This window comes from Leptosomus discolor, chromosome 6 (assembly GCF_034619465.1).
Source record: "Leptosomus discolor isolate bLepDis1 chromosome 6, bLepDis1.hap2, whole genome shotgun sequence".
Classification (NCBI taxonomy): Eukaryota; Metazoa; Chordata; class Aves; order Leptosomiformes; family Leptosomidae; genus Leptosomus; species Leptosomus discolor.
This window is the reverse complement of record NC_141396.1, coordinates 15,723,355-15,750,644: the sequence shown is the minus strand read 5'-3', so window position 1 is coordinate 15,750,644 and position 27,290 is coordinate 15,723,355. Positions and strand designations below refer to the sequence as shown.

The following is a 27,290-nucleotide window of genomic DNA, read 5'->3' as shown; positions in this document are numbered from 1 at the left end:
GAGGCAGTTGCGCAGGGGGGAGTCCCAGAGGCTCTCGTTAATGAATTAATTCGCTAACGAGGGTGGGCTCGGCGGCCCCGTGCCCCCTCCCGCCCCGGTAGCCACCTCCTCCCCCGGAGGGGGGGGAGTGACAAGCAGCGGCTCCTGCCCCATGTGACTGGGGAGCGGCTGCCCCCGTCCATGGCTTGGCCTCCCCCGGGCAGCAGCAGCTCCGGCTCCCGGGGAGGAGGGGCAGGAGCTGCTGCTCCATGGGGAGGAAAGGCAGCCCCCGATCCCCCCAGGCGGAGGGGGGATCCCGGGCCGCCTCCCCCCTCTCCTCCTCCCCCTCCTCCCCGCTCTGGGCCTTACCCGAGGAGCTGCTGCTCCTCATCTGCTCCTACCTGGACGCGCAGGCCTTGGGCCGCCTGGCCCAGGTCTGCCGCCGCCTGCGCTTCCTCAGTAGCCGCGATCTCCTCTGGAGGCGCATAGCCCGTTGCTGCCTCAACTCCGGCTTCACCCAGCTCGGCACCGACCTGTAAGCGCGGCCTTCCCGGCGGAAGGGCGGGGGGGAAGCGGCCGCGGCGGCCGGGAAAGGCCGGGGATGTTGCGGCCTAGCTGGTTGCTAAGGGGCGTTCTGCGCTCCTGGCGTAGTCGCTAAGGGGGGCTCCCCGCTGCCGTGAAGGGGCGGAGGGAAGGCGGCGGGGGGGGGCTATTCTCGAAGCGCGGCTGCGTCGTCTTTAGGCTGCGCCAAGAGGGGGTGGCGAGGGCAGGGGAAGGGCCGCAACGCCGGGCCCGCAGTGGGGCCGCCCCTGGGAGGGGAGGGAACGCGTGCGGCGGCCCTGGGGCGGTGGGGCCTGACCCCGGCCCTGCCCAGGGGGGTCGGGGTTTGTGGGGAGGCACTTCTTCCCGCGAGGAACCGGGCGAGCATGGCGGGGGCTTCCCGCACCTCCGCAGCGGCAGGCCCGGCAGGAGTGGCCCTCGGGTGTTGGAGCCCGAGGCCTTCTCAGATCAGCTCGGTCCCCCAGACTCCCCCTGACAAAACACGTAGGGTCGGGGGGCTTCAGGCTAGGGGAGGTGGAGTGTGGGGAAATGGATGGAGCCGTCGTGTGCAGCTGGGGTGACTCCTGTGTGCCCATGCTCCCTCCCTGCTTCTGAGCAGCAGGCCCTGCCACGGTCTGGAAGGTGCCTCTGAGAAGAAGCTGCAAGGGAGCAAGACTGCGGCTGGTGTCTTGGGGACGGGCTGGAGAGTGGGCTTGCATACGTTATTAGGCGCAAGAGCCTTCGTGGCGTGGAGCCTCAGGAATATGTTTCTTAAGAGTCTGCTGGTGGAGCAGCTCACTGGTATTGCTGATGATGCCTGTCACAGAGAAAGTGACTCTTGGACTCTTTGTGGTTTCTGGGTTTTAAAGTTTTGTGGATAGGTATTGTTTTTCTCTTTTTTGTGTGTCCATCCCTGTCGTCGTCATTCCCCCCCTACTTGTTCAACAGCACATCATAGGTTAGGAATACGTGCAAGCCCCTTACTGTGTGTGGCACCAGCATCTTTTTGTTTTGGAGTTTGGGTCTTGGTAGTGGTTGGTAAGGACCCAAAGATTGCCTTTTCTCTCTCAAATTTGTTGGCATATGAAATGCTACTCAGGCAGCAAGACAATGTGGGCTTTCATTGCTACTTTAAGGATCCCAAGAGGAAGTTTATGTTTTTAGGACCTATGAAACTGTTCCTATGATTTCCCTTTAGCTGCCAGCCCAGGATCTTGTTTGTCATCTGGTGACTCAATATTGTTTCCGTAAACACTGTGTTGACATGAATCAAAAGAAGGGATGTCAGTTTTTGAGGCCTATTACGCTGTTTCATACTGCTATCTCATCAATAGCAGACTTTAGAGAAACAATTATGGCTCCTGCCAGCAGGTGCAGAACTTTGGTGATGTTGAAAATCCTTGTGTTGGGTTTTCAGGCCACCACTTCAACCCATTCAGTCTTCACAACTTGAAAGTTAAGCACAGTTCCCTTGGAAGTCAGCAGGAATAAGCACTGCAGAATGGCTGTGTGTTGGACTCTGTCTACTGTGATATATGATTTTGTCTCCTGAGGAAATGAAGTTCTGTATTTTTCATTAAGAATAAGGTGATACTATGCTCCTTCAGTTGCAGGGGGGATCCGGTGTACAGCAGAGCAGGTGCAGTGTATGTAAGGACCACCACTTCCCCCTGCAGAGGAATGCAGGTCTATAAACAGCTACAGAAGAGGTTTGCTGGGTCAGAGGGTTTAAGCGATGGGAAGGCTGCTTGAGTGTCATAAGCTCCCAGGGATTTCAGTGCTGTTAGGTTTGCTGTGAACAGGTTTTTTTTAGTAATTCTAGGATGTGCTTTTGTGCTGAGTCCTATTTTCAAGTTTTCTTTAAACAACTCTGGTACTGAGTGCTGCTTTTAGCATTGGCCAGCACTGCCCTGGTCCTAGGGAGTTCAATCATGGGTAACACACCAAGTGACATTACAAGCTGGTTATGCAGGAACCTTGAGATATATCTGGAGGATGAATCCTTTAATTAGTTTCAACTTCATGGAAGGCTCAGGCAATCTTCAGTTCTTTGAAACAGCTTGCCAGATCTTATGGAGAATGCCTGAAAGCCAAACACTTGTTTTCCCTGTGTGGAGATCCAGCATCTGGGGGCAGTTGCAGTAGTTTTGCTCCAGTAAGGTAGACAGTTCTGGCAACAGATAAAAGACGAGGGCGTATCGCAGTACCGGGGAAGCGGCTGGGTATCTGTATATATCCAGAAGAACCAGCATGAGTGCATGTATTAAGTTGTGCTACAGCTGTAAAGTTTGTACTTAGCTGAAGAAGAGTTTAGTAGTCTTTGTGGCAGCTTTAGGGTTTTAAATAGCCAAGTCTCTTCCGTGCCACTTGCTCCTCATGCATGTCTCAAAGATCAAAAGCAATCTCCGAGATTGCTGCTTTTGCAATTGGGGGAGTAAGATTTGCAGAGAGAGGTTATATTTTATTTGACTAATCGATACAAGTTAGGGAGGGGGCTGAGGTAATCTTCTGGGTACACAGTCTTTCTTCAAGATAGTAATTCTGAGTAGGAATCTGGTTGCTTGTTGAAGGTTAAATTTGAGTTGAGTAGGTATTTAAGCTAAAATATCACTGAGTCAATAGGATGGTGATGAAGATGATGGATAGCTGGACCTTCTTGATAGCTGTGCTTTTTTAGTGATATGGGGTAAATCTTGAGTTTGTCAAGCTTGGCTTTGACTTGCTCAAGAGCTGAAGCTTCTGTTGCACATTCTGGATAGCGTTGCATGAGGTGATCACTGGGTTTTGCCTTTGAGAGGTTTTTGTGCAATACTGTCTGCAATTGAGAAAGCAAAGGCTGGAACCGTTTATGGTAAATGTACTTAATGAAATAACGCGCATGGTTCTAACATTAGATCTTAAACTGATGGTCCCTGGGAGGCTGGCATAAGTTAAGAACTAGTCTAGGGAGTATTTACTGTTTAAAACAAAAAACCATCTCAGAATAGTTTGATCATTTCTGCTGTTAAATGGCTTTTGATAAGCCATCTGTTAATGCTTTGTAAACAGAGATAAATTTGAGACTAGAGTGTAAGATGGCTGTGAAACTTATCCCCCTGCCCCCACTTCACCATTTTTTAAAAGGGCGATTAACTTGAAAATTACACCATTTCTTGAAAATGTTGTTTCTGTTGGGTATATCTTCAGATAATTGTAATGAGAAGATCAGAGGGAACAGGCTTTAGCTTGTATGTGAAACAACTGTTTGCACAGTCAGCTTGCTTCTAAAACTTCTTTATGCCAAAATAGGGAAGAGAGAAAATTTGTAAGAAACTGGTTGCAAAACCCTAGCTGTCATCAGCACAGAAAAGAGGAATTGTGGTATACCTGAAATAATTTGATTTAATTTTTTAAATTATCTATTTCTCATCCTGACTATGTACATTTAAAAATTGCCGGCTATGGTTGTCTCAGGACACATACTTAGGCTTAAAAAATGTTAAATCGATTTGCTAATATTGTCAAAGGAAGATGTGGACTTAATCCCAGACACTAGCTGTTATGCTGAAAGGCATATTCACAACATTGGCAATCTCTCAGATTTGCTCTTTCTGGTAATTTGGCTAATTGGGAGCCGCAGATGTAAGTGAAGTTAAGTATTTAAGGCATTGATTCGGTTGTGCACTGGCAGAAGAAGAAAGAAGTTTGCTTTGAGTGATGTTTCTGTGCACTTCGTTCCTTGGGGGGTGGAATCACTAGGTTCGCATCTGCGTAAATTGCTGTATGTTAGCGATGGCAGGGCCTGACTTGGAAAGGTTCTTAAAGCACATTCTTAGTGTTAAAGATGTGCTGTTTCTTCTTTGAATCAGCAGTAAGTAAATGTTTAATAGACTATTGTGTCAGTAGTTTGGAAGTATAGAGTGGTTTTAGATGGATGTGGTTCTTGGCACCTGTCCTACAAGTCTCTCTCTGTCAGGCTGCCACTTTTTCCGTATAGTCATGTTAATTTTATGTATAGACTTGTACTGCAACAAGACCTTGTCGTGGGGATAGTAAAAAGATAGTCCCTACGCTGAAGGTCTTTGCTTCACTCAGTCACAGGAGCAGCTGAAGCAAGAGTCGAGCCCTGTCTTTGTGATGTAAGGTGAATGGAGAGTTTTTGTTCCAAAAATGCGTGTCAGCATATCACAGAAAAGTTAAGGCTTAAGAACACTTTCTGCAGCTAAACTGTAGCTGAGCAGTAGCACAAAGCCTTTGGGGGTTTTGATGAGTACAGCGATATTACAATTGTGGCTGGTAGTCTGTGTCTGTTTTGCCAGCTGTTGGACAGGCTCAGCAAGAGCAGTCTCTCTCCTGACGAGCTTGCTGCCTAAATAGCCAGGGTAAACAAGGGCTGGGAGGGGAAGCGGAGGCAGAGAGATGTCAAACAAGCTGCCCTCCGTGCAGCAGGTCAGTGTCAGAGCCAGGAATAGCAGAGAGTGCTTTAAGCCTTTATCCAGTGCCTGCCTGCTGGACCACCTTGGACTGGAGAAACCGGAGAGGCAAAGAGCTCATTGCAAGGTGGTTCTTTATTTAAAGCATGGAAGAAAGGAATAAAGTTGCAGCTGGGCTAAACTTATTTCCTCTTTGTTAGAAAGGAATTTTAGAGGGCAAGTTAAAAGTTGCAACCTAAATCGCTTGACAATGTGATCTTTGCAAAATATAGAAATGTTCTGCTGCATGTTTTCTCTCTCCCTGTCTCCTGTTCTGCCTTGCCCACTAGGATCATGGTATATTCTGCAGTTCATAGAAACAGATTCATTAATGAGTGAATTTGTCATCTTTGAGTATTTAAGAGCTTGTGTAAGCATTTCTACGAGTTAATAAAAGCTGTGTTTTCTCCAGATCTTGGAAAAATATATACACCTGCAGGAGCAGGAAATGGCCAATCTATGCAAGTCAAATCCAAATGCAAACTGCAGCAATCATAGGAGACCTCTGCCTTCAGTACTGGAGGAGGGGAGAGCGTGAATGCCTGTAAAGCTGCTTCAGTTTCCTTCATCTTTTAAAACATTTCTGACTTATAGTAATGAAATTCTGGTAAAAGAAGAAGTGGCCAATGAACTGGTGCAGATGATGCAGAGGGGAATACTCTGGGGAGGATATTGCAATAACGGCAAAAGCCTGGAAGAGGGCACACAGCTATCGCTTTGTGCTGGAGAAGTCAGTGGTTTTTAGAAACTCCTGTTGGATTTGTTCTTGTTCTGTCTTAAACAGTTCTGGGCAGCGCAGATCTGCCAGGACAGCTCCACAATAACAAACTGCTTCTTGTTCTGGGACTGTGAAATTGTTTGTAAGAGTTCTTTCAGGCCTGCCTACCCTTCCCTTGAAATCTTCATGAGTTCAAAGTGGAAGAAGAATTTTATCTTGTTTAGGGCTTAAAAAAGTGTGCTGTGCTTGTTGCTATTATCCCTGTAACCTGTAAAAGTGAACTAGCTATGGGTTATTTCACTCTAGAGAAATACTACCCTGACAGTCTACTCTTTCAAATCAGAATGTACATGACAACTATTGAGCAGCTGAAGGTTTTCAGAGATCTTCCCAGGGCTGTGCATTTTTTGAAGCAGCCCAGATTTCATCTACAAAAAGCCTATGTAAGTTTCCCTCCCAGGCCAAACCCTGCCTGGAGTTTCTAGCCATGATCCCGTTGCAATTGCTTGTAAGGGAGAGGGCATCTGATGGCAGAGTGGTCTGGCCTTTTTGAAAGCCTTGTGAAAGCGTGTCTGCTGCACGTACAGAAATTTACCTGCAGCTCTGGTCCTTATTAGAGTCTCTGGCTTCTTCGTGCAGGTGAATTGCTCATGAGAGGTGTGAGGTGGAGCAGTAAACCTGCACAGCCTGGTAATGTCTAACTGAGATACCATAGACACACCAGAGGAGGTGAGGAACAGCAAGAGAACAGTGTGCAGAGCTCTTCCATCTCAGAGTTACATGAACCGATGTCAAATAGGAAGGGGGAGAGCATAGAAGACAGACTGAATCTGGCAGTATGCTAAATAAGGGTCATATGCTAAAGGAATTCAGGTGGAATTTTTGTTCTGGAAGAGACATTTTGAAAGGTGGCCGATTTGTTGAGGGCAGCAACAGGAGCTCCTGACACAAATAGCTTTTCCCTCTCTGCTGTCTGTTGGTGGCCTGTGACTTGCAACTGCACTGAGACCCTGCCACTCGACAGGTGTGTCCCGATTACACAAATAAGTGCAGTTGGCCCCTGTGTTAGCCATCCCTGCCACAGGGCCAAGGTTGAAAGTGGGGCTTGGCCACTGTGACCTCTTTGTTCCCCTCCATGACCCTTCAAGTCAGGCCTGAGGGAGGCTGGTGACAGCTTTTATACAGACAGCAGATTTTGTCTACAGAAGAGATTCAGTCTCAGCAGGTCTCTGTAGACTTGCATTTCCAGATGAGGTCTTCAGCGGTTTAAATGTAGCAAAGTGTGAAGGACTTGTGGGTTAGGATGCCCCACGCAGCTGGGAAAATATACAGTATGACATGTTGGTGTTATCTTCTGTAACATGGTATGTGTTGTTGCAGGCACCATTGTTTTGGCACATGCTGAAATTGTAGACAGCCAGTAGAAATCTCCCTGGGATGCAGTAAAGCACAGAAGCTCTTGCTATCGCAAAAATACCATTTCTGGTGGCAAAGGACTTGTCTGGGGAGGGGATCACTGAAGGCAAAAATTGTTGAAGATTTAGGAGATATGCTTAGTCTCTGGCTGAGTGATTCTTTCATTGCCTTTGGGGCCCAGGCCAGCAACTGCCATGGTGGCTGAGGTCACCTGGGTCAGTGGTGCTGTGGGGCGATAGTCCCAGTCTTTCACTTCAGCAGCTGGGAAGTAGGCTCCACAAGGAATATTACATTTCTTTTGGTAACTCTGCCAAGAAAGAGAGGAAATCCATAATTTGAGCAAAATACTTGAACTTTTTTTGTAGGGTGGGGTGAAGTAGGAAGGGGGAAATGAAAAATCCTTTATAATGGGTGCTTGGGATGGCTTTTATCCTGGGACTCTCTCTTGGGCTTTAAGAAATGTTCAGCTTCTCTTTCTTAATGTAACAAAGCCTTTGTAAATGGAGCTTCCATCAGGAGTGCATGCAACTGAAAACATGCGTAAGCTCGGGTCGTGTATTGCACCGTATGGTTTGGGATCCCGATAGAGTGCTTTTTGGATTAATTAGCTAGTAACAAAGATAGCCTTGTGTGTTCTGGGTCGTGTAACTTTATCAGCTGTTGATAATTGTGATGCCCTAGCAGAGGTGGTAAAATGATGGACTCTGGGCTTTAAAAACATTTTGCTTTAATTTCATTGCGTTTTCATATTCAGTGTTCGCTGGTTCCTTCATCCTGTGTTTCCTGTTGGAAACATCCTGTTCCTAGGGTGTTGGGCTGTACTTCAGTTGCTTTCTGATGCAGGGCTGTGTAGGCCCTGGTAAAAACAGCAGTCCTTCCTCAGTGAGTCAGCCTTCAGCAGTCTTGAAGTTCGCTGTTGGGTGGCTTCCCTGAGAACACGGGTGTTAAGATCTCGATTTCACAGAGCACTTAAGCACGTACTGAATTTTAAGCGTGTGGCTTAGTATTTTGCTGGATTGCGTACTAAGAAAGGTCAAGGTATTTAGTGGCTGGTGGATAGTGGTCCCGCCACAGCATTTTACATAGTGTTTGTCTTCATAAGGTGGTTTAGTCTCCTGAATCTTTGGATGTTCAATCCAGTTGCTGAAGTGAGAGGTACTTGGTTAAGGCAGCCACTCAGTGTAGATGTGTGATGTCTGTTGATTGTCTCAGGTCATCATGGAACAATTCTTAAAGATTTGCATGTATAGAAAGTGTGTGGTTCATGATTGAAGCTAAATAGACTTTGTAGGGGAGAGAAGGATCTTTTTTCTGAAATGATTACGTTTATATGGTGATGGCCTTTTTAACTTTCTAAGATTTGAGAATTGCTCTCCTGCATTGCAATGATGCTCATCACCTTTTTTTTATGTATTCTGGCAGTTGCTCTGGGGGGTGCTGTTGAGGAAGCAAATCAAATTATCAGATTGTATCTCAGCACTTGATTCCATCACTGGGCTTGATTTAACTTCTCTTCTGGTACAGGGGATCAAATGTCTCAGACCAACACTGCAGTTCAGTGTCTGCTGCCTTGGTATTGGCAAAGAGGAGGAATGTATCAGTCCAATTTCTACATCCCCTTTTTCATGGCCTCCATATGTTCTGTCACCTTTCTTGCCGCTGTTTTTAATAAATAAAATATCTCAGAAATTACGAGTGGATGCTTCTAAGACATGTTTGAATGAGCTGGATCCAGAATTCCTCTGTGGAAGAGGCAGGCTGGATGAATAGTGTATCTATTAACAGTAAAACAAACAAAACCCCCCTAAACCCCACCAGACCTCCTCCATATAGTCCTCCTCACCCAACCCTCACCTTTTCCAGGTAGGAACTGTTGATTTGTGTGAAAGAGCGAGGTGTCTGTTACAGGACAGCGAGTAGTGAACTGCAGTAGTGAACTGGTACTGTGGGCCAAGGCAATGTGTGACTCTTCTGAGATTCCTATTGCAGCAGCAGGAGGATCAAGGCCTGTCCCTCCACTAGAAAAGTGACCAGCAGTGTAAGATGGAGGCTGCTTTTTTGACCTTCAATTCACCTTTTTTGGAGCCTTGGAAATTACATCTAGTCATAGTAGGTTTTGTGTGTTGAGCTCAGGATGTCTGGTTGGGCCAGTACGTGTTGGGAGGGGGTTGTGGCGTGAGTGCGTTTTCCATCACTGTGCAAGCTGGTGACTTAAAATCTATACATGGGGAGAGCTTAACTGAGGGTTGAGTGTGGGGAGGAGAAGTATTTTGGAGTAATGAATGGAATTGGATGTAGGCGGAGAGCCTGAACTCTGTCTGGGAGAGTAATAAGCAATGAGGAGGCTGCTGGACCTGACCTGACTTTTCAGTGCTGTGCATTCCTCATCTCAGACGCTATCGGGTCCCACGAGCTCCTGCAAGTGCTCCCTTTAAAAAAGGAATTACTCTTCTTGCAGCCTAGGCTTACTCTATAGTTTTATTATTTATTTAGTTTTAAAGGGTTAGGAGAAATAAAGAGCTCGTAGCTTCCTAAATTAGGTTTTATTTGGTGTGGCTTCACTGATTGTAAACTTATAGTTGCAAAGCTTTCTAGGGGACGAAAAGCTTTTCTGTGTGTGGTTTCTGTTTTTGTTTAAAATGGGTCACATGCCCAGGAATGCAGTCAAATTATAATGGTGACTAAGTGCCGGAAAGCATAGAAAAAGGGAGGGAAGGGTGAGCAGAATAAAACGAGCCTGAGGCTATGGAAGGAAGGCTGGGAAAATGAGAATCTGGCCAGGCCCAGGGCCAGGTTAGAGATTCCTACACCCATTAACAACCACAGGAGATGTTTATTTACAGGGAGCTAATCTTTGTTTTAAAAATGACAAGAGTACCCCAAAATCCCACTTTTGGGAAATGGGTTGAGGGCACAGTAAGGATGGGAGGAGAGAACTGGTTCTGTTTGGGCACCAGTCCCCATCTCTCAAGGATCTTCATCCTGTGCATCTGGCAACATTGTCTGTTCAGAAATGCATGAAAGGGATAAACTCTTGTAATCTAGGAAGTGGTTCTCGACCCCTAGTTACAAAGGATGACTTCTTGTTTGTACTTTTCTGATCTTTTCTACCTGAGCAGCTCCACTAAGGATATTGAATAATTACGTTTATGATATGAGAAAGGTGGGAGCTAAAGCTGCCTTCCCCCCCGCTCTTTAATCAACCTTGGATCTTGAAAGCAAAACAGATGTTGAACAGCTTCTTGAACTGGGTATGTTCGTGTAGACTCTAAAGGGACTTTAGTCCCAGGTCTCTGTGGTACCTACCTTTTGTCATCTCTTGAGCTGTGTTGATCTTGGGTTGTCTCAGCTTGTGCCGATTAACTTTGGTTTGTATCCCACCAGCTGCTTATGAGCTGTAGTCTCTCTTTTAATACCTTTGTAAGTATTTTCCAGCAATGTGGCGGAATTCTGTATTCTCTGGTGGGTTGCTGCAAAAGATAGTCTGTCCTGGGATGTGTGTGCATTGGGTGGTTATAGAATGAATGAATTTTATTTTTTGCTTTGAACATATGTTGATTTCTAATTATTGTATCTGCTTATGTGATTGTCAGGCAGGTGAGAATCTGGAGCTGCTTCTTTACTAGTCTTCTGGCTGGACACACTCTTCTGGCTTCTACTTTCAGCATTCTCCTGACTAGTGTTTCCTCAATCTGTTCTTGTATGGTGTTGTCCTTATCTTAACTGGCTTTCTTTAGTCTCTATTAGAAGAGTGATGTCCTGTTTTTCTAGTTGTTCTGGTAGTTTCTTTCCATGTCATCTTGTTTTAATTACACTTTGTCTGAACCTGTGTTGCGTTCCATATACTAGATCAGGTCTTGATCAGACTTAAAGCTTGTACACTAGTGATCATCAGGGGTGGCTTTCTTTGCTGATAAACACCCACTCTGCTCAGTGTTCCTTCCTTGTTAACTCTCACAAGTGCGCTTGCTCAGGTGTGGCTCAGGCACTGTCAGTTTGCCAGTTCATCATTTGTGGAACCAGACTGAGAACATACCTGTGACCAGCTTGAGCGTATTTATTGTCTGTATAGCATCAGTCCCGCTTGCTAATCTCATCTCTTTTCCTGTGTCTGCAGAGCGGCTGGCATTCCAGTGAAGGAAAGGGTGAAGGTATCTCAGAACTGGAGGCACGGACGCTGCCGGAGGGAGACGGTCTTGAAATGGAAATGCAAGCAAGTGGCTCCGTTTTTCTTCTACTGTGCTCTGTGTCAGCTGCTGCAGGGCCTTGGGTTTGATTTGTGCCCTGAAATGAGATGTTTCCTGAAATGTTTCTGGCTCCTTGTGATCCATGGGGTCTTAACAAGTGATGTCGCTGGCCTGTTTTTGGTGCTGCTGGCTAGCTGGATGTGGTGTAATGGGAGCTGCTGTCTTGCCCTAGGGATTCACTTTGAGAGTTGAGAGTTCCTTTCTTAGTAGGAGCTTGAATTTGTCATTGTTTGGATCGATGCAGTTAAAGATTTAGTAGTCTTTACTACAGACCTCCAACTGATATGTTCATATCTATTGCTGTACGCCATGAGCAATTTTCTGTCCTGCTTTCACAATGAACATGCCTTGATCCCAGACATGGACTTATGTGTCCCCTCAAAATGTTTGGTTTGTCTCCCATGCTTTATCCTGGCCCCTAATTTGGATGTACAAATCTAACATGCTAATTGCCATTCTTCTACCTTATGCTTCTTCATTCTTCTCTCATATGCTTCTCTCCTTCACTTAAAAAAAAAGTATATTTGACTTTAATGAGAGGAGATTAAGTTCTTGCTTGCAAAGGTATACTCGGCTTTCAAAGGAAAGCATGAGATAAGTCTCTTGTCTGAGAAGCACATCTATAAATTTTCAGTCTTCACATCATCAGACAGAAGAAAAAATGAGCGAGATTATGGTTTGTTAGCTGCTGAAGAACAGGGACCTGCTACTGAGCTTTCGTGCCTTTTTGTGCTGTGTAGATTGAAGTGGTGGATAATGTGCCAGTGCTTGTCTAAAGTCCTGGGAACAGCTGTTAACGAGCAGAGTGGGGTTTGGTGCAGGTTGTATACCTGCCTTTGAAGTGCTTGCAACCATCTGTGAAGACAGGCTCTGTGGATGTTATAGACCATTACTAAACCAGCTTCCCAAGTGAAAAGGCAAGGACTGATTTAATGCAGCCACCATTCAAATGGCATCCTCTAATTTTCATTTATCCTGCTTCAAATTTGTTACTTCTCCTTATGAAAAAGCCATAGAAAAAGGTAAAAAGTTAAACTGCAGCAGGAGGAGAGCCACAGAAACTGGCTGTAGTCTAGGTAAGCTGGATATTCACTTGCTTTTAGAGGACGGCGTAGGAGTGGAGGAAGGAAGGGGAAATCAAAGCCTGCCTAAAACCAAAGCTGCTGCTCCAAAGATGCCTCTTATTTTTCCATGCATATATGATCAGGTCCCAGATGAACATTATAACCTGTGCTCAACTGCTTTGTCCGTGTGACTAAAAGCCTGTTATTGAAGATGAATGCAGGCAAGCAGGAACCTTCTATCTAATAAGCAATCTTGTCCTCTTGTTTCTAGTTCCTCATTGTGATGTTTGAGGTGTGGCTGTGTGTAATGGCTCTGCTGACACAGAAAATCACGACCTCTGAGGATAAATGATCTGAAAAAAAGAGGGAGACAGGTTTTTACAAGAGGCCTCCCTGCTTTCAAAACAATTTGTTCCTGAATAGTTTGAAAACTGAAAGGCTGTTCTATGGAGAGTCTCTGTTTTTGCTCAGTGTTTGCATGATATTGGTGCACTCAGCGATGACTGCAGAGTGGAGACCATTTCGCACATCCATCCCTGTAGGACACAAGCCCCGTGTCTCTTTGTATCTGCCCTTGCTGTATCCGGAAGGCCTATTTGCTGATTCTCTGGTGGCTACACAAAAGCAACTCCTTGAGCAAAGAGCTCACCGCCTAAGTACGCATTGTAGCCTGTTCTGTTTTCTGTATTTTGGTTATGTTTCAAGGATAAATAAAGTTCTTGTGATGACAGACTTGATTCAGTCATTGCTTGAGTATCTCCTTCTCTTCTTGGTCTCCCAGGAAGTGAAGCATATTTACCACTTGTAGCTTCAATCTTCAAAATACTTTGGAACAGCTCCTTTGGCAGTCCAGTGCTCTTGACCTGGAACCTGCGTGTAGGAACCTGCCATTGTCCTATAGATAGCAAGGGGCAGAAAGGGTGTATGGGCTCTTCCGAAAGACAGGCGACAGAAATCAAGAGGTTTCTCTGCAGTTGCTTTTGTCTCAGCAGTGGAAGAGAGGTGTGAATGTAGAAAAATACCTCCTCTACATGATGAGCACAAAGTTCTTGGATAGCCTCAGGCTTACTGTGCTGCTTTACATGTCAGCATACAGAGAATGCAGGAGGTGGAAGGCTTGCTGCCTGTAGGAAGACCTGTGTTACTTGATGTGACCGGCTCCCCTGCTCAGATGCATGTGAAACAGTAGCAGCTTTCCGGTCTCTGCTGGGCATCAGCAAATAACGTGCAGGATCAAGACTGAAGGCTCTGTTAGAAATGCTTGGCATAGCTTGCAAATGCCTGATGGTCTAGTTTCTTAAAAAGTATGGGTCTCGTGAAGGGGGGTTAGGGAGCCTTAAGTATTTTGTGTCTAAACTCGCTAGACTCCTGGCCATCTTCTCTTTCAGAGGTTCTGTGCTTCCTTTTCCTCAGCTTTTGGTTAGAAAAATGCCAGCAATGTGACCTGCTTTGTATGTTGCTGGAGAATCAGAATCACAGAATGGTCTGGCTTGGAAGGGACCTTAAAGACTATCTAGGCCCAACCCTCCTGCCATGGGCAGGGACACCTTCCATTAGACCAGGTTGCCCAAAGCCCCATCCAGCCTGGCCTTGAACACTGCCAGGGAGGGGGCAGCCACAGCTTCTCTGGGCAACCTGTGCCAGTGTCTCACCACCCTCACAGTGAAGAATTTCTTCCTAATATCTCGTCTAAATCTCCCCTCTTTCAGTTTGAAACCATTACCCCTCGTCCTATCACTTCACTCACTGATAAAAAGAGTCCCTCCCCACCTTTCCTGTAGGCCCCCTTTAAGTACTGGAAGGCCACTATAAGGTCTCCCTGGAGCCTTCTCTTCTCCAGGCTGAACAACCCCAACTCTCTCAGCCAGTCCCCGTGGGGAAGGTGCTCCAGCCTCCTGATCATCTTCGTGGCCTCCTCTGGACCTGCTCAAGCAGGTCCATATCTTTCACTTTTTAGCTGTGCTACTGTATTTTTTTATATATATGAGTGTGTGTGTGTGTGTGTGTGTGTGTGTATATATATATTATATCTATATTATTTAATATATATATTCTTTCACTTCTTAGCTGTGCTACTATATTAAGCCCTGCTTTTGCATGGGACCAGCAGCTCCAACTTCACGGTTTTCTTGAGTGGGCATTTGTTTTTGTTGATAGGTTTACATATGCCTTTTTTTTGTTTGTTTTTCTTTTTGTGTGTGAGGTTTTTTTGTTCTGTTTTGTTTTCTTCTCCCCACTCCTGCACCCCCCCCCAACTTGCTGTCTGTTTGCAGTTTGATGCCTTGGATGGAGCTGGATGGCGAGTATCTCTACCTGTCTCAAGCGGAGAGCATCCAGGCCTACCGTCTCTGTCCAGACCGTGCAGGTTTGCAGCGTCACCCTCAGGCTATCTTCTCTGGCCACCAGGAGGACGTATGTCGCTTTGTTCTTGTCAACTCCCACATCGTCAGTGGAGGGGGGTAAGTTGGGTGAATGAAGCAGCCCAAGGAGTGTGGCAGTGAAGTTTGAAAGGTTTTGTGGAACTCTAGCCCAGAGCAGAGGGGTCAGTCTTGCTACATAGTGTCCTCATGCTTGGCTATGTTCAGGTGCTGCTGCTTCCTCTCTTATGATTTGGTTTTGTCCTGAAAAGCTTCTACTACAGCAGTGAAGAAGCTGAGTCTCATGCTGTTGACCTTATAAAGTGTCCTTTTCTCTTTTGAACTTGTGTAGATGTCCACAGGATTGTTGAGTCAATATTGACTGATCAGGCAATCCTGACTGATGTGCAGTTTTTGTTTCTTTCCCTGTTAGAGTCAGGGTAGCTAGACTGTTCTAATATTCAGAACTGCTGGTTAACTGAGACCGCAGTGGTGCGTAAAGCTTTCTAGAGACACGTATATGTTTACTAGACCTACTGATGCAATTGTGGAGAAGGGGAAAACTGCCAAGCATTCCAGCACACACACACTTCTCCAATTAATTTTGCATTTGACTGGCCTTTTTCAGTTACAGCAAATGACAGAACTGTTGTTTATAAAGTTTTAGCTGTTAATATACATAGCACTTAAGCACAGAATTGGGAGACACAAGCATGGCTGTCTGCGCTCGGTATAATGAGACTCTCCCCTGTAAACTGTAGCCCAAAATTCAGGTGAAAATGAAGTATGCATTTAAAATTCCAGTAACTGTATTGGTTGAAAAAAGTCTAAATGTCTTTGTAGTTAATTCAAAGCACAATACCCTGCACGGCTGCTCTGAAATGAATGAAAAGCTGAGGCTTGGACATGGGTGAGAATGACCTCTCACTTGTTCCCTTACTCCAGCCATTCAGCATCCAGCCAGGATTCTGGCAAGCTCAAAGCAGTAGGAGGAGGAATGGCTGCTCTGCTAGTTTCTGCAGCTTAATGCAAAGTGGAGGGTGGAAAGATAGCCAGGAAAATTTTCATGTGCAGCAGATCAGGCTTTGACTGGCCAGATGTGGGATTGCAAGAGAACAGGTGATGTGTGAAGAGTGGAGGGTTAATAACGCTGCATGAATTTCAGCTCCCGTGAGAGATCAGTCCTGATCTTTTTGTGTCACTCCTAAGCACTAATGGAAGGTGCGTGACCAAGGGAGATACCTGATACAGACTCCCTGCCTGGGGATTTGTTTTTCAGAGATGGAAATATTGTCCTTCACAAGATCCATGGCTCCTACAGCATCCAGTTCTCTGCGCATGAACAGGAGGTGAACTGCGTGGACTTCCAAGGTGGTCTCATTGTCAGCGGCTCCCGGGACAGAACAGCAAAGGTGAGCAGTGATGGTCCTGCAGCTGCAGGTGCTACCGCAGAGGTGACCTTAGGGGTCTTGTGCCATCGATGTTTAAGTGTCAGCAGTACTGTTGTGATCCCTGTCTTGGGTGTCTGCAGGAGGAGTGCTGGGTATCTTGGCATAGACTCATGTCTCTGAAAAGATGCTTGCTGTGCTAAGCTTTTAAGAAAGAGATTTGGCAGTACTTTGACTGACAGAGCTGCTGGTTTAAACTAGGAAGTGCAGAAGGCAGCAGCTGATGTTTTGCTTCCTTCATTGTACATCTAACACCATAGTGGAGATCCGTACAACTTAGTCTGAAATTTGCGGTCTGTATCTTGAGCCCATCCTTGCTTTGTGATGCTGTGCTGCTTCATGTGCTGTCTATTGTATATTTGATCTCTTTAAGGGATAGCATGATGTCTTTTCCAAGTCTGTGGGGTTGTGCTTTGTTTATTTGTGTTTTGTGGGTTTTGGTGGGTTGGGTTCTTTTTGCGTTTTTTTTTCTTACGGTTCTTGGTTTGCAAACCAGGAGTGGAGTTAGGCTATGAATACTGTTAGCTCCCATTTTTCTCTTCCAGTTGGCATCACTGAAACCTTTCACATAATTTTTGAGCGTTTCTTTTTGAGGCAGGACCTTGTTGATTTTTGTCCTTCTGGATCTAGTTGGCAGTGCTCTATTCCTACATGGACCTGGAGAGTTGTTCTCCTAAGCTGTAACCAGCTCTGGTTTAGTAGTTTAGGAAGCTCCATGTAGGCATCTCACCGTTGTCCTGCTAGCATGATACAATCCCTGTAGCATCATCACAACCACTTGTGTCGTTGTTGGAATTGGTTGCTGTATGTTGAAAGCTTTGGCAGTTGCTGAGAGTAGGCTAACGGATGCTCTTGGTCCCCGATATATATCGTAGAGCATTAATGGAGGTAAGAGGAAAAACTGCTGTTCCTGTTTTGCAAGAGGGGAAGCTGGGGCAAAGAAAGACTTAAATGTCTCTTTCAGGGTTTCATAGGAAGTGTGTGGTAATGGGTAATGAGCAGTATGAGCCTGTCTATTCTCGTTGGTCCCTCTGTACACGTGTACTCCTGGGTAAAAAAGTAAAGCGGTGTTCAGATGCAAAGGGCACTGCTGGGGGTGCTGCTTGGCTCCTGGGAGCAAGGCCTTGATGCTGCTTTGTCTCACACTTAAGCAGGGCTGCTCCTCTCTGGTCTGTGGAGCCTTTTTGCTGGGAGAGTGCCTTCTTGCTGCTTCCCTGTCAGCTGGAGGATGGACCTCCCTGACCTTGAGAACAAATTCCTGAAGGCCAGAGTGGAATTTGAGGCTGTTTTTCTTGGAGCTAGTGTGAGATCTTGCCCACCCAGTGCTCCCCACAGCATAGGCTCTAGGGATGTTCGTCTTTTTTTTTTTTTTCTTTTTTTTTTTTTTTAATCATCTCTTTTGTAGGCTGCCTTGTTTGCGTGAATGAGACTTTTGGAGGGTGGAAGGGAATCCCTACCAGCCTTTTAAAGGGGCTCTAAGTGTCTAAGCTATTGAGGGCTCCACTGAGTGTTGATTAGGACTAAGCCCTGAAGAGCTGCTAATGTACATTCCTGTGTGATAGGCACCAGATAGCGTGCTCTGAGCAATATTTTTAACCTGTAGGAGATAGGAATGCCTTAAAAGAGTTAAGCTTTTCTACTGCTTTTGCTGACACTAGGTGCTAAATTCCCCGCTGACAAGAATAGCCTGCAATCCTGGGCATTATCAACAAACAAACAAATAGGGCACTCCCAGCTTTGAAGTCTCGAAGTGAAACATTGGGGGTCCGTTACAGAGAACTGGGGGGCTTGAGTCCTGTGGGACAAGAATGAAGGCGAGGTGGAGAAAATGAGGACCACAAGCAGAGGCCCCAGCAAGAATCTAGGGGGCTTTATTAGGACCCAGAAATAAAGGGGGTGGTGTGGTGAACTGGTGAAAGGGGATGTGTGTGTATGCTCTGATGGAGATTCTCTCACATTGTCAGTGAGCAAGGGAGGCCTATTTGAAAGTAGCCTGAAGTACACTAAAGAAACTTGATTGAAACAGGATGGGTTTATAAAAAGCTATCTTACAGGATAGTGAATGATTAATTTTATAGGTAATATGAATGGACATTTTTCAGGTGTGGTACAAAGTCTTCCCACACTGTTCAAGAGAACAGCAGAGACTTGAACAAAACCCACTTCTTATTTAACCACAGAAGATGAGAAGTCTTAGTGTTGAGTGCTGCCTTAGAGAGCATGTGGTGATGGGGGTGCTGTCTGTTACCAGTGAGATGGAAGGTCATACTCGTAAGCTGAATCTTTGTATAACTTCAAGTGCTTGTTTCTGGCGATGATCAAATGCTCCGCTTCTCAAAAATAAGTAATCAGAACTCAGGGAAGGGATCTCGGGGAAGATGAGCACAGCAGTTTTGGCAGCTTTTCTAGCACATTAGCAGCGTGTGTCCTACCTTCTGCACCTGCTGGGTGATGTGGCATAACATGCATCTCTCTCTTTAGGTTTGGTCCCTGTCCGCGGGCAGAGTTGGGCAGTGTCTACATACAGTGCAGACAGAGGATCGAGTGTGGTCCATTGCTATCAGCCCATTATTAAGGTAACTGAGACCTCTTTATTCCAAATTTCCACCAGAGAGAAGTAAAGGAGTTGGACAGGCTGTGTGTCCACAAATCTCTCCAAGGCACCAGTGTGACACTTCACAGACTTGATTTGGGTGGAGGCTGATCAGGTGCTTGTGCCTGCAGCAGGAGCTCAGGGAACAGCGTGTGGTCTTTGTTCCCCATAACAGCGGAGTGATCTGCTCATGAAGAGGCTGTGAAAATGGCCCTGCATTCCTGTTACTGTCTCAGGTGGGACCTGTTTGTTCTTGCTTGCAGAGTGAGCTCTCTGACTTACTAATTAGAAGCAATGAGCCAGATCCTCTTGAGGTTTTCTGTACTGAAAAGATGCCAACTTGTATTCTCATTCTCTGGCAGAAGAGATGCCAAACTGTGTGTAGTTGTTAGAACTTTATTTTCTTTGAGCGTGCTGAGCTGGGAAAGATGGAAGTGGAGTTCAGGGATGAGGTTTTCCAGCCTCTGTTGCCTGTAACCCTGTGCTTCTACTGTGGGCATAGTGCTACAACTACAACTTCAGCATGGGAGGCAAGGGCAGTACCTACACCAGTGTCTTCCAGGATGTTTTTCAAAGTGCTCCTATTCTTGAGGAAGTGAAAATCTGAGAAACTTAAACTCTCAGATGTTAAAATCTTATGCTGCCCAGCAATGATATGTCTTTTTGGTTTACTGTTAAGCTGGTCTTCTGCATGCAAGAGAGACTGATCCTCAGCGTTCCTCAGGGAAGGGGGGAAGAAGAGCTGTTGTTCTGCCTGTGTGATGTCTGCAACTAGTGAATTTTAGGCTTGTGCAAAACCAAAATATTTCCCACAACTGCTGTCCTCGTTAGATTTCCAAGCTTGTTTTGCAGGCAGCAGAAACTTAGTGGTATGGAGCTAATGGCATTATCAGGGAAATGATCCTCGAGGCCTGCTATGATTTTGCTGTTCCTCTGTCCCATTGCTCCGAGTGTTTGAGACAGACAGTGTTTTTGAAGAAATGCTGTGTGCGTTAATGCTGCTGCAAGATGTTGGATAGAAGCCTTTTGCCCTCTTCGGTGCTGCGAGGGCCCCTTTTATAGCAGATAGGCTCTGGCTTTAGCACCATGGCTGGTTAGAGCCCAGTGGCATGCTGCTTCCTCCTCCTAAGTGATGACCTGCTGAGGTGGCCTCTTGTCAGGACAGTATTCCTCTCCCTGGTGTGCACGCTTGTGCACACTTTCTGTCACAATATTTACACACAGTCTCCCCACCCCCCGTTTCCTCCCTGCAGGGTGATAAATGGGAGGTGGTGGAACAGCTACCCCATGAACAAGTGGGCTTAAATTGTGCACTCTCATTTTTTGTTTATGAGACTGTGGACTGTACCAGCCTCCCCCGCTAGCCTACCCTACTGCCCCTCCTTACACCTCCATATTTTGGGGAGGGGGGGTGGAGAATTAGAGCCAATTAGCCACGTCATTAATTCTTCAATTTGACGGCTGATATAGCAGGGCCTGAAACACACTGCTGACCTCGTATAATGGGAACCCTGCTCCTTAACATATTGATGATGGGAGAAGTTAATTAAAATTCCACAGAGTGAAGGTGTCGGCTAACCTATAAACCTGTCGCTTCTCAGAACAAATCGCAGCCATCCTAGAAGAGAGAGAGGATCAGAGCAGGAGGGCATGTGGTGGGGGAGGGCTGGGGCAAGGGGCAGGGGAGATGAATTTTTCACTAATAGGTTTTATTGCTTGCTGTCTAATGAGGGTGAGTATCAAAAAGATAATATCTGGTTTCTGGCAAGGTCTGCTTTGGGGAGCTCTGTGGTTTCTGTTTTATTTGCAAGAGCCCATATTTCACCCATATACATTCCCTATGCACTTGTGTGTGAAGCTTTTCCTCCCTTGCAGTCCCCATCCTTCTTGCCAGAGCTTGGATGCATTTGTTCCTCAGTGAGGCTGAACATGGCCTATAACCTCCACTTCCTCCTAAACATTTAATGTGCCCTCCCCATTCTCCCTTCTCACTTGTGTTGGTGTAAACTGAGAGCTCCTCCACAAGAACGGATAGGTCTGCTGGTGTAGAGCTGCTGTAGAATGAGGCTCCAACCACGTAAGTATTTTGGCTCACCATTGCTGAGAACCCACCAGCTCGCTCTACTATGGACACATAGAGCTCAAGAACAGCTCAAAGCAGTTGTGCATGGTGGGATAGGAGCAGGAGGGCTCCTTTAGCTCTAACCATTCGAAAGTGCTTTAGAGAGGCTGTAGTTTCCTGAGCTGGAGGTTTGCCAGGACTGAGAGTCTCTAGAGCAGTCAGGGTTGTATTCTTACTGTACCTCAGCTGTTAATGGGCAGGATTGAAACCTTTCTTCTTGCTTTTCAGTGACACCTCCCTTTGTGTGAAAGTTCCTTAGAAAGTATCCCATGTGCTCCTGACCCACAGCTGGGTTTTCTGCTGTAGTCCTGCTCTGCTGGACTACTCTGCTGTGATGGACAGTGCCTGTACACCCAAACTAAACTTCAGAGACTTGTGCTCTTAAAGTGCAGCTGCTCTGGCTTCAGGCATCTTTCTTGCATATTCTGCTTTGATTTGTCCACAGTTTCCCTGTGTCACTACAGAGATCCTCCTGCAGGTGTGCTGAGCTAGGGAGGAGGCTTCCTTGCTCTTTGTGTGATGGTGCTGGGCTGGATGCTTGGAGGGTCTGCAAACAGAATGATGCCCATAAGGGAGATTAAGTAGGGTAAAAGGCAGTAAAAGGGTAGCAAAAGTACCGGATCTTCTCTTCTTACAGTGCAGGGGAGAACTGCGCTTAGTCCTCTGTATAACCTTTTCAGCCATGGAAGTGCCTTTGCATCCATGTGTACTATTGGAGCTTCATTGCTTTGGGGATCCCTAACAGTGCCCTGTGGGGTAGTGGGGAAGGGGAGGGCATTATGTTCCTTCTGGGTTTTCAGCAGGTCTTCTGCATAGCTGTACTGGTCGGTGTGCTTGGGACAGCATGCCCCTCATTGCCTGTGGCATCAGGGACTAGAGAAGAGTCTGAGAGTAGCGTTAAAATAGGGTGCCTCAGCTTGCTCCAGCAACTGTTTTAATTTGTCTCCAAAGCTGTCCTCCTCCATGGATTTGTAAAATGCAGTACTTACAGAGAGGCCATGTACCCTAAATGATGTTTCTTGGCTGCCTGTAATCCCCTTCCCCCCGAGTTCATTTGCCTTTTGAACTCTGCGTCATGCAGATGTTAAACTTTCATTTACTGGTGCTTACTGCAGTGACTTATGTGTGCTCAGGGACCGGGGCAAGCCTGAGTGCGGTGGACCAGTTCAAATGTGTGATGTGAGGCAAAGCCAGGGGTTTCTAGTGGAATAGTGGCACCACCTTCATGCTTTGTGATTCCCTGAGGTGGCAGTAGCCAGGGAAGAGAAGTGACCACTGTACACTGTTTAATTTGAGGGATAGGTTTATGGAGAGATTGGGGTCCAATTGCCTGGCATTTATGGCTGCAGAAACATAAGGCTCATGATATATGTTGTACTACTGAAATGTTCCTTTATTTAGGGGAAAATTTGTTGCAAATTTTTTTCCCTAATGATAGAGAAGCTTGTAAAGTGGAGGGGAAAGAAAAAAGTGGACCTTGATGTTAAATTCATTATTAATCTTGGATTCAGAAATTCTTTGGTGTTGGATTAAAAAGAAGTAATCAAATCTAAGCTGGCTTCTCCTTCATCTGGCCACTAGCATTTGCTATCTAGATTTTAAACTATTTATCACAAGAGTTGGTCTTCCTATGCTGTACTCAAAGTGTGTCAGATTTTAAACCAAGAAAAGAGGTGATGGAGGCACAAAACCAGTTTTCAATGTGCAGCTGTAGATAGAGAGCTAAGAAACCTTTGGTGCAATCTAGGGCAACGTCAGGCAACTGTAATACGCCCTGTTGCAGAAGCGATGTGCTTTGGGTGTGTAAGCCCAAAAGCCAGTCTCTCCTTTTCCCACTGTGTCATTGGCCTGCTGCAGTACGTGACCTTTCCTTGCGAATGGTGCCTTGGTGAAGTGCAGGTTTACTCCAGAGAGTAGGGAAGTTTGTACCAAAGGCTAGCTGTCTGCACTGAATGTTTAATTTAAAAGAAAATGAGTAGTTCTGTGAGCAGTTGAGTTTAAAGAGCCAGACTTGTGCTCTCTCTTCTATTTATGCAGTATTTTAGTTGAGACCCGACTCCTCTATTTTAACATGCTAATTTGAATGTGTTAACCTAATTGCCTCTCCCATGGAATATTACGGGGAAGTAATATCAGGGGAGACCTCTGCCCCTGTGGACAACCTCAGACAAATTGTAAAACATACACAAAACTTGCTGGGGAAAAGAAGGAAGAGAAGGGTTACTGACAGGCACCTTGACTGAGTGGGCCTCCCTTCTATTGGGAACAATCAAAATGATTAATTTTGAGGCCTTCTTTTTAATGGTTATTTGGAAACTTTGTGAAAGCGAAACAATCTGATCTTGCAGATTGCATTAGAGCAAAGCAACCCACTTGAGTCAGAGCAACTTTGCAGTGGTTTTAACTGTACAATTGAAGCCCTAATGTGCAGCAGTTCAAATGTTTGATAATGTTCCCCCAACCCTCATTTGTTGCTCCACTTTTATCAGCAGATATCCCCTACTGCATATCAAGATGAGCTGTTGGCTGTAGTGGTGCTCTGTTTTCACCTAGCTTTGCGCAGTTGACCTCTCTGAGTCTGCGAGGACTTGGGACAAGTAACTGGGTTTTATTCTGGTTTGTGCGTTGCCAGCAAAATAGCAGGCAGCAATAGCTGTCCTGTCCTTGGGGGTCTCTGTAGAGCTTGGTTGGTTTGAATAATTGAGAGGACACTGTGACCTGCAGCTGTTTCTTAACCAGGAGCAGGAAGAACCTGCTCAACTGTGAGATCCCAGGGTGTACTTGCAGAGTTAGTGGTGGCGTTAACTACCATCTCTTACTGACCTCGGAGAGCGATCTGGGTGCAGGTTTCTAGATATATACAATAGTCATAACTGACTTGGTGCTCTTTCACCCCAAAGCTGAAGAGCAGGAAATGAGTATCAGGTTTTCCCTTCTTGAGCTAAAATGACACCTGTGTCTTATCCATGTGCCCTGACTGTTCCCTTGATGTTGGGAGGAAGACGACTTTGTTTTACCTTCTTTAATTGTGTGATAGTGACTCTGTTTGGTCTTCTTCACATGGCTGAACACATGAACACATGGCTGAACACATGAACACACATGTCCCTTTTCCCTTTCCTCTAGAAACAAGCACATACACAAACACTTCTATAGGCTGAGAAACTGCAACTTACCTTTCTTCACTTTGGTTTCTTTCCTTTGCCCACTAAAGCTCACAGGACTGATGACTCGCTCCCTTTTTGTCACTTTTGGCCAATAATCTAATGTATATATTTCCTGTGATTGTGTGAATTGGCTCACTAGTGGTTGTAGGTAGGTGAACAGGTTTTGGGAGGCAGTAGCTAACTGAGTGAGAACCCAGACATCTGTTTCTAATCCTGTGGAGCTGTGTTGCATATTGAAATTTTATTTTTATTTTTTTCCCCCTGCAGTTTTTTCTCATCTTTCCCCTTGCTTGGGGGGAAAGTCTGTCTTGAAAAGCTTGGGGGAAGCATCTTTCTTGTGCTGCTTGGTTTGCACAGGAGAATCCATATCTGTTTAATCGATGTGACAGAAGAAATTTAGTTGAGGGGGCTGGCAGCCTTATGGTTTGAGGTTTCTGTTTCCAGTTTGTGATGGTTTTCTCTTTGCTTTTTAAATTCGCAGGGGGAGAAGGTAACTTCACCAGACCTTGGCCGCTGTTTACCTTTGCTCGGCTGTGCAGTGTGCCTTTGTTTTTCCACCTTTGATCAGTGTCCTGCCAACAGATAATTTAGCAATTGCATCCCAGGGTGGAAGTGTGGAGTTAATGTTAAAATTAGGGTTTTTTTCCTTTCCTAACTTCTCTGGCTGATGGAGCAGAGAAGGGGAGAGGGGAGGTGAAGGGGGGCCATAAATTCTAGACCTGATGATTCTGCTCCTTGTAGAGAAATGAAAGCCTCTGATGTCTCTTCAGCACTTTCATTAACATTTAAATTAAGGGTTTGTTTTTCAGGCGGCTTCAGTCGCAACCCTTTCATAGCCTGACACATGGAGGCTGTCCTCTCTTTTTTTTTTCTCTCTCTTTTTTTCTAGCTTGCAAATCAGTGTACAATAGTAATCACTACCGTTTTTTTTTTTTCCTCAGCTCAGGAGGGCAACGACCTGACAAGCTGTACCAGAGGTTCAAAGAGAATCAGAAACAGAGTGCAAAGGTAGATGGGCAGGAGGATGCCAAGTTTCACTCCTACAATTAGAGTGGTGTCTGTTCCCTCCCCTGCCTTTCAAAGGGCTGCTTTTGGGGGCGGGGAGGGATGGAGAGGGCTGGACCTTTCTTGCACGGTGAGGGCCCCAGGTGCAGATGCCTCTAACCAGGCTCAGCTTCCCCTGTTACTCCTCCCAGATGAGGCAGGAGGTGTCATTCAGAGGATGCGAGCTCATGCCCTGAGGTGGAAAGTGGAGCTGTAGTATCCTAAGATAGCAGCCTAGCCCCTCTAAAGGAGTGTTGATTCACTCTGAGGATGGCAGGAGGCTGGCCCTCAGCCTACCATTGGCATTTGAAAGGAGGGCGATAGTGGAGGATATTGCCCTGAAGTAGGAAACTCACCTCTGTTCTGTGCTACTGTGCTGAAATCATGTCTGCTCTGAGCACTGCACCTTATTGTAAAGGTAGAGGAGATAGCTGGATTGAAGCGTCCGTTTGGATCTCGGCTTGCAACAGCCTAAACCAGGCCATGCCTGCTGTAGCCTAGTAATTTCTGGTATAGGACCTAGTTCGTTTAACATCAAGAAGAAAAATCTGTCTTCTACCTGCTTCAACAATTGTATAAGAGCCAAGGAATAACAGGACAGTTTTAGGAATGGCAGTGACTTGCAGTGGAGAAGCAGTATAGTAGCATTTATGTAAACACATGAGTCTGTCCCAAAGCTCTTTTGGAATCTTTCATTTCTCATTTCCCACCCAGCTGGTCACCCCTGGCAGGCTGTTACCTACTGCGGGCTTTCTGATGGGAGTTGGGGAGACTCTGAGTAGCTGAGAGTGGATAAAGGCAGAGGAAAATGAGCCAACACATGAGCAAAGTGTTGAGCATAATGAAACATGCAGCTCGGTTGCTGTGATTGTCATACTGTTCATGTCTTTAGTCTACTGCCACCCCAAATTTGCCTTTCACTAAGAGCTTGATCCAGATGGGCTTTGAAGGATGCCAACAGGATGAGAGCTGCAAGCTGGCAGTGGGAGTGGGAAGGGTATTCCCTGTATGCTGATAGATATGGTGCATAAAGAGGGGTGCCAGAAGTTTCTGTTTCTTCAAGACTGGTCTTATGTGTCCTAGTGGTGGCCATGATTTATGCTATGTGGCTCTTCTGGAGGATCTAATTCAAAATCATGCACTTGCAGAAGCCTCCTATATATGCTGAAAAATGTTTCTATTCTGGGGTTTGGATTTTTTTGCCCTTTTGTGTGAACTGCTACGGACTGTACTCTGTCATTTATTGTGTCACTGTTGTCAGGTTGAAGTATCATGTCTAACTGTTCTGTTACTGAGTGTATGGTGATGACTCTCAGACAGTGAGTAATACAGAAGGACTTTTCAGAGGCAGGTGATCTTGTCCGTATTCCAAGTGCTGTGGAGCTGTGGGGTGGGATGTGCTTCTCTGATACCATCTGGCCCATGCTCTTAACTGTTTCATACCACCCATCTGATTGCTCTGTCACTGCAGGTGGGTCCTAACTCCTCTCTGTGAGAGATTTCTGCATAGTCCTAAGAACTACCACCATCAACATCGTCTTGGTATCTTCATCCTGTATAACGCAAGGGGGATTCAGAATGTCTGCTCTGCACTGCTGGCATCCATCCACTCTTCCAGGTGCTTCAGCTCTTGGAGGTTCATAGGTTCATGTCCACTGAGGAATTGTTCTTCTGGGCCCAGTCTGGCATGGTGCTGAGCATGTTGCATGAAGCCCACAGCCTGTGCAAACCGAAGCTGTCAGGAATGGGAAAGTGGATGCTTAGTACTTGTCACACAGGGTCCTCGATAGTGACTCTGAGCCACCTCCAGTGTTGCTCAGTCTGTAACTTGTCAATGACGAAAACTTTTAGTTTAAGATCTCCTGAGGCTGGATGCCAGCGTGGAGCCCAGCTCGGCTGCCCCAGCCGGTACTTAGGGCAACTGTGCTGCAGAACTAGCTGGGGTGACTCCTACTAAATTCTCTTTGGGAGCTCCACTGTATTTATGGGTGGGGAGGGCAGGGGGATGCCTGCCCTCCCACCTTCCCCCATGTTGTCTCAAAAGGCCCTGGTGCATCTTTGATTAGGTGTAGGTCAAAAGAATTTCCACATCGTGACCTTAATAACTGGGGTTGATTGGCAGGCAGTCTGTGGAGAGGGAGCAG

The 27,290-nt window shown here is 46.1% G+C and overlaps 1 protein-coding gene across 1 annotated transcript in view; it reads left to right on the top strand.

The window, feature by feature from the left end:
* Positions 1-237: 237 nt before the first annotated feature.
* The window catches only part of FBXW4 (F-box and WD repeat domain containing 4), a 64,982-nt gene continuing 37,929 nt past the window's right edge, over positions 238-27,290 (top strand). The window contains exons 1-5 of the mRNA XM_086466565.1: positions 238-514; positions 11,222-11,317; positions 14,689-14,874; positions 16,052-16,184; positions 18,702-18,796. Of these exons, the coding sequence (XP_086322691.1) occupies positions 249-514; positions 11,222-11,317; positions 14,689-14,874; positions 16,052-16,184; positions 18,702-18,796 (776 nt within the window). The 5' untranslated portion in view covers positions 238-248. The remainder of the gene's footprint in view (positions 515-11,221; positions 11,318-14,688; positions 14,875-16,051; positions 16,185-18,701; positions 18,797-27,290) is intronic.